The sequence below is a fragment of the Cibotium barometz genome, unplaced genomic scaffold, assembly GCF_041138505.1.
Source record: "Cibotium barometz isolate CiBa-2024 unplaced genomic scaffold, ASM4113850v1 ctg493, whole genome shotgun sequence".
NCBI classification, from domain to species: domain Eukaryota; kingdom Viridiplantae; phylum Streptophyta; class Polypodiopsida; order Cyatheales; family Cibotiaceae; genus Cibotium; species Cibotium barometz.
This window is the reverse complement of record NW_028229446.1, coordinates 147642-154563: the sequence shown is the minus strand read 5'-3', so window position 1 is coordinate 154563 and position 6922 is coordinate 147642. Positions and strand designations below refer to the sequence as shown.

Sequence of the window (6922 nt, the reverse complement as noted above, 5' to 3'; positions counted from 1 at the left end):
CATATACATCCTATTCTATCACATACACTTCTTACCTCATCCCATACACATCTTATCGCATCTTAATTCATCTTATCACCTCTTATCACTTCTTATACACCTCTTATCACATCCTATCACATCTCATATCTTATTTATAGAATACAAGAGAATTCTTATATTTGATATAAGATCTCTTTACACATTTACTTATGCATAAATTCCATTTAAGGAGATTAATACTTCCGAAGAAAAATCAATCTTTTATGCATCTTCCTATGCATAAATTCAATTTAGATGAGAATGACACTTTTGAATTAAAAATCATTTTTTTTAATGCATCTTCTTATGCATAAAGTCAATTTGGTAGGAATTACACTTTTAGAAATAAAGAATTTCTCTTATGCATCTAAGTTATGCATAAAATCCATTTATGATGAAAATCACACTTTTAGTATAAAAAGAATATCTTTTATGCATACCTCCATGCATGAAATCCAATTATGATAAAAGTAACACTTTTATAATAAAATAATCAACTTTTATGCATACCTCTATGCATGAAATTCAATTATGATAAAAGTCACACTTTTATATAAAAATTTTCCTTTATGCATACTTCTATGCATGAAAATTAAAAATGATAAAAGTAACACTTTTGATATAAAATTTTTTCTTTATGCATACTTCTATGCATGAAAATTAAAAATGATAAAAGTAACACTTTTGATATAAAAATTTTTCTTTTATGCATACTTCTATGCATGAAAATTAAAAATGATAAAAGTAACACTTTTGATATAAAAATTTTTCTTTTATGCATACTTCTATGCATGAAATAAAAATGGTAAAAATAACACTTTTGATATAAAAATTTTTCTTTATGCATACTTCTATGCATGAAAATTAAAAATGATAAAAGTAACACTTTTGATATAAAAATTTTTCTTTTATGCATACTTCTATGCATGAAAATTAAAAATGATAAAAGTAACACTTTTGATATAAAAATTTTTCTTTTATGCATACTTCTATGCATGAAATAAAAATGGTAAAAATAACACTTTTGATATAAAAACTTATCCTTTATGCATGATATTAAATTTTAATTTCTCCATGATTATAATGAAATTCTTTCAATTAATCTAGGATGATAATTCCTAGAATATGGTAGGAAGTCCTCTTTTTATACTTTGAATGAAATTATTTTATGCATAATTTTTATAAAAATTTTGCCATAGCTCCGCTGCTATGACTGATAAATCTCAATTTTTCTAAGGGATAAAGCTTATCATTAAGGAAATAATTAAAATAATCTCTAATTGGATCCTTAATCCATAATGGATTGAATCATCAATATACATAAACTAAAAGCATAGAAAAAAGCCATTAATTTGGCCTCAAGGATAGCTTAATCTTGGGTTAAGGAAAAGCTTTATGAAAAGCTTGATTTGGATTGAGAATGGGTCATGAGTATGACCATTTCTTAAGTGAGAGAGAGAATTTACATAAAAATCATTAGAATTTAAACATAAATGAAAATTAACCTCAATAGCATTTATTAAATAACTCTTCACTACTATTCACCAATAAACTTCAATAGCATTAAAAAACAACATACCAATTAAGCTTCTCAAGCTTGAGAGGGGTTGAGAAGAGAGAAACATTAAGAAATTATAGAAAGATCAATATTCACTAATTACCTTACAACTTGCTTGATTCTTTGTTCACGATAGAGGCCCCCAACCAATCAATTGGTTAAGTATGTTGATGGAGCCACTAATGGGGATTGAATAAAGAGGGAAGCTCCAAAAACTAGTGAATTATTAAATGAATTCACAGTTCTTGGCTTAGGTGGAGTAGAGTAACGATGCATAAACACTATCTATTTTTCAACAAGGGGGAGGCTTCTATTTATAGGAAAAATTGAGCTCCTAACCAAACAAACTGATTCTAGAATTTTCTAAATCAGTTTGGTCAATATTTGACCATTTTTAGGTCAGTTAAGCTAACTTTTTGGAACTAGACTTAAATGAGGAGAGAGGAGAGATGAAATATCTCAATTTTTATGAGTTTAAAACTCATTCAAGCATGTGAAATATGCACCTCCTTTAAAGAACTCTCTTTCCTTACATATGTGTCATAATGGAATCATTTTAATATTGCTCATAGTTTTTTACTAATAAACCTTGTACATTTTCAACTCTTCATCTTATGTGAGCATTTAAGGGACTCCCCTTCCTTACATATGTGTCATAATAAAATCATTATTCCCAAAATATCTCATATTTTTAATATTGCTCATAGTTTTTTACTAATAAACCTTGTACATTTTCAACTCTTCATCTTATGTGAAATATGCACCTCCTTTAAAGAATTCCCCTTCCTTACATATGTGTCATAATGGAATCATTTTAATATTGCTCATAGTTTTTTTACTAATAAACCTTGTACATTTTCAACTCTTCACCTTATGTGAGCATTTACTCATTTTTGGGTATCTTCTTTTTACAAATTTGGATTTATCTCTTCCCTACACATGGATTGATGCTATTGGCCCATAGGAACCTTAATTGGACCATAGTCCAAAGATTTCTGAAAATCTAGACCCTTAGACTAAGGTCCTTTATACCTATTTCTAATTAATTCCAATTGCACATTGGAAAATTCTTTTTGAATTTCTGTTTCAGGGGAACTCATCTGAATTATAAGAGATATTTTTCTATCCAAAAATATTCAAAATCTGAATATTCTCTCTCTAGAATAATTTTCCTCTCTCTAGGCTAAAATAGTTAGCAACAGGGTCTTTATATTTCTGAAGAGGGTTGATTACAGGGGAAGATACTAGACATCAAAAAGGGGGTTGGGGGAGGAATCTTACAGATATCATGGGTATATGGCTTAGATGGATGTGGCAAGGAGATCATTGTCATTTGTTTATGGTGATGGACAAGATATTGAAGGTATTTTTTACGACGGTTGCTATAATATAGGTATCATTGTTTTTCATAATTTATTTAATATTTATGGCTCAATTGTAGATCCTCTATTTTGGAAAGAATAAGCAATAACATCTCTAATTATCGAACTATTAGAGAGCACCGATGTTTTACAGTCAGTATATATAGAAACTTTCTTTTTTGTTGCTTTTGCGTTTTATTTAAAAGATTAATATTGTTATTGATACATTCTTTTGCAGCAGAAAATATCTTTATTTTTTTGAACCTAGATTATTGCTAGGTTTGTATGGTTGAGATACGCACAACGAGAGCTTTGGTATCCTTGGAATTTACAATCTAAGATTGTGGATCAGCCTCATGTACATGTAATGTTTGTATAGTATGAAAAGCCCAATAAGTTAGATTTTCGATGCATAGGTACTGGACATTACCGAATTTTTCGATTTGCTGTCTACAAGCCTGTTCAAACGCCATTCATCTCAAATATTGATCCACCAAATGAGTTTTGTAAAGTTTTATCTTTTTCTTTCTTTTTTTCTTCCAAAATTATACCTTGTAATATCTAATGTTTTTATCTTAAATATATTTTGGCAGATGGAGGCGAAGATTTCACAGAGAGATAATCTAGTTGCTTGAAGATTGTTTTAATGCTTTGTTTAAGTGTGTTTCAATTTTCAACACTATATTGGGTTGGAACGCTAGATGTATATTCATGCCAAGTTTGATGTTTATTCAAAGAAATGTAAATGCTTTAGGAGCTTCTACATGGATATATATGGAAGCATGATGTGTTTATATATAGGTTCTCAAGTTGAGGACCATGAGACCCAAAATGAGCTTCAAATGGAAGAGCCTTTTGTTTTTATGCATGAAAGGATACTCGTATGACTTCACGATTGGGATTAAGTCCAAAGATCCCTAAATTCATTTGGCCCCAAGGCTTCTAGGCTAGTGAAGCACTTGAGCGGCATCCCTATGATTCCCAAGATTCACATGACCAAGTCCAAGATTTAGCGTACCACCTTTTGCTCAATTATAACTTTCTCACTACGAGGGGGGATAATGGTAGCTAGCCGTTGATGCGGCGTTTAAGGCGCGCAGCCAGCAGGAGGGACACAGTGGTCTCACAACGTTTATATTCTCACGAGTCTCGATGAGATAGTGTGGTGAAAGATCGGTGTGGGGAGAACGTTACATAGTATGTGGTACGCAGGTACCGCAGCTTTGTCGCTGCTGTGCTATTATCGGTGTGTAAATAATTGGTTGCATAATATCATACCCACATACTCCTGGCTCCTGTCTGCCCGCCCCCCGAGGCGCCGGCTTAAGGTTAAAGCGACTCACATTGGAAAAGATTGGCCTAAGAAGACTGCTGTAGGATTCCTTTCTCTGGTTCACCTAACGAAAGAAACCCCTTTTTTGCCTCGCACAGAGAATAACTCTTCCTTCGCTCGAACGTTGTTCTTCCTTTCAGTGTAGATTGTAGAGAGAGACACACACACACACACACACACACAGAGACACTAGTAGAAATGGGGGCTTGGAGCAGACACTTGGTCATGCAGCTGCTCTGCAGTACACTGCTTTTCGTAGTGGATGGAGGTACCCCACTCTAATAACTTCTGTGTCCTCTCTCTCACCTGCGCTTATAAGCACCCAAGCGATTTAGGTATGCTAATAAGCAGCTCAATTTCAGCACTAGAAACCTCAATTAAACTTTACTGCATTCGATCACGCGACGTATGCTAGATGAGCACTAGAAAGCGCAACTTCATATGTATGTTATATGCAGATAAGCAATGGGTACCATAGCAATGCTAGAAGAAAACGTTTATATTCAGTCTTTGTAGCTTTGTTGCGATATGCCGGAATGCCTGGCTGCTCTCATTTATGCGATTTTCCTTTAAAAAATCTATGTAGGGGTTGCTAGAATGCTGCCCCAATTTTTGATGCGGGATGTGGAGATGGTGGAGGTGGTGCACGTGGAGAGGAGGCTGCAGTCGGCGCAGTACTGCGTGGCGGTGCCGAACGCGGACCAGACGAAGCTGCAGGACGCGCTGGACTGGGCGTGCGGATCTGGCAGCACGTTGGGCAACGTAGACTGCTCCGCCATCCAACAAGGGGGTTCTTGCTACAGCCCCAACACACTGCAAGCCCACGCGTCCTACGCCTTCGACTATTACTACGTCAAGGAGAGCGCGGCCTCCGGCTCCTGCGACTTCAGTGGCCTCGCTACCACCACCACCACCGACCCTAGTATCTCTCTCTCTCTCTCTCTCCCTCTCTCTTTCCCTCTCTTCTCAACAATGCTGAGTACCCCTCTCTCTCTCTCTCTCTCTCTCTCTCTCTCTCTCTCTCAGGTGCCGCTTATAACACTTTCTGCACTTTATTACAGGTAGCGGAAGCTGCGTTTACCCTTCCACTGCATCAGGGTACGTTTTGGAGTGTTGCACTCTCCATCTCTGTTAATATATATACTGTCTGATTTTCTGTGTAAGCCAGCCATTTCCTTTGACGTGCACCTGACTTGCCACCGAAAGCTAAATGGCATGTGCTCACATGGTGTTTTGCAGTGTATCATCCCCTTCATCCAACACGACCACCACCTCTTCTTCATCATCAGGCGGCAGCAACCCCACCTTTGGAAGCCCTACCCCAGCATCGTCGGCCACCACCAGCTCTGCAGTATTAACTCTCTCTCGGGTCCACACGATGTGGTGCGCTGTGGTGGCCATCTTGATTCTCGGATCCAGATTATTATGAATCGACGTGTGATAATACGAATCCCTTGCCGCGCTTCGTTGTTCATCGAAACCGTGTGCAATGAGACCCCCTCTTTTTTTTGTTGTGGCGGATAACCCTGCATATCATCGTTCTTAATGGATTTTTTTTTCACAATAATCTGATGACTTGGTCTCTGCCCCCCCCCCCCCCCCCCCCCCCCCCTTCTTTAACGCCAATCCATGAAGTTCATTGTTTAACGTTGCTTCTCTTAGGCCGTTTTCGCACGGCCATAGCCAGAAGCCGAATGTTCTCCCACGCACCATCTCTTAAGGTGCCCTTTGCAAAGGAAAGGGCTATGTTTTTTTGTGAACTTTGCCCGTTGTAAAGATCATCTAAGAGTCATGTCCCACCAAACAGGCTAGAGGAGGGCCAAGAGTGTTGGGCTACCCTCCTATGAGGAATTTGAGCAAGCCTAAAAATCACGAACCCCACTACTCCCCTTTGCACTACCAAGATACTAAACAATACTTAACGAAGGATTAGTGAAAGAACCAGCAGGTACTAGTTAATAGTCACTGCTTGCTTTTTTGGGTAGTACAAGGATTAGTGAAAGAACAAATGGGTAATAATTAATAGTTATCGTTCGCTTTTTTGGGTGGTACAGTTATCCTTTCAATCTCTATATTTGTGGTACACCCTACATAGTCCCTGTATTTGTGTGGTAATTTTTAATAGTTAGTGCTTGCTTTTTAGGTGGTACACCCCTTTCAATCCGGTACACCCTGCATAGTCCCTATCTTTGCGGTACACCCTGTGGAAATGGGTTCGCGATGGGCCATGAGAGCAAACTTCTATGAGCCATGGGGGCAGTCCCGCATGGCTGTGCACCTGGTTACCACTCCTTGGGTGCAAGTGGTAAATATTGTGAGGGTTCAAAAATTGGGGAAAGCACTCTACCGAACATATTATCTTCAAATTCTTTGGGCATTTTTTTGTAACGTGTATCCATAGAAATTAGTATGGATAAGAGAAGATAGTCATTCATCTTTGGGTCGCCTTTTCCCTTACAAAAACGAGATGAAAACATGAAAAAATTGATCATCTATCAATCTCTCAGGAACTTATAGCAAACATAGCATTAATTGATCAACGATCAACCTCTCCCAAAGTTTACACCAAGAAGTAGAGACATAATCTCTCACTAATTTATGCTCTTGTGCCACTAATTGAGAGACATTATCTCTCACTGACTTATGCTC

The 6922-nt window shown here is 37.0% G+C and overlaps 1 protein-coding gene across 2 annotated transcripts; it reads left to right on the top strand.

The window, feature by feature from the left end:
* Positions 1 to 4129: 4129 nt before the first annotated feature.
* Positions 4130 to 5849, top strand: LOC147602561 (uncharacterized). Of its 2 annotated transcripts, none has more exons than XM_086797889.1 (4): positions 4130 to 4541; positions 4860 to 5195; positions 5335 to 5371; positions 5513 to 5846. In XM_086797889.1, the coding sequence occupies exons 1-4, from the start codon at positions 4472 to 4474 to the stop codon at positions 5700 to 5702; spliced, it is 633 nt and encodes a 210-aa protein (XP_086654015.1). In that variant the 5' UTR covers positions 4130 to 4471; the 3' UTR covers positions 5703 to 5846. The 2 variants fall into 2 exon arrangements, with proteins under 2 accessions (XP_086654015.1, XP_086654014.1); XM_086797888.1 differs by having other exon boundaries at positions 4495 to 4608; positions 5513 to 5849.
* The last annotated feature ends 1073 nt before the right edge of the window (positions 5850 to 6922 follow it).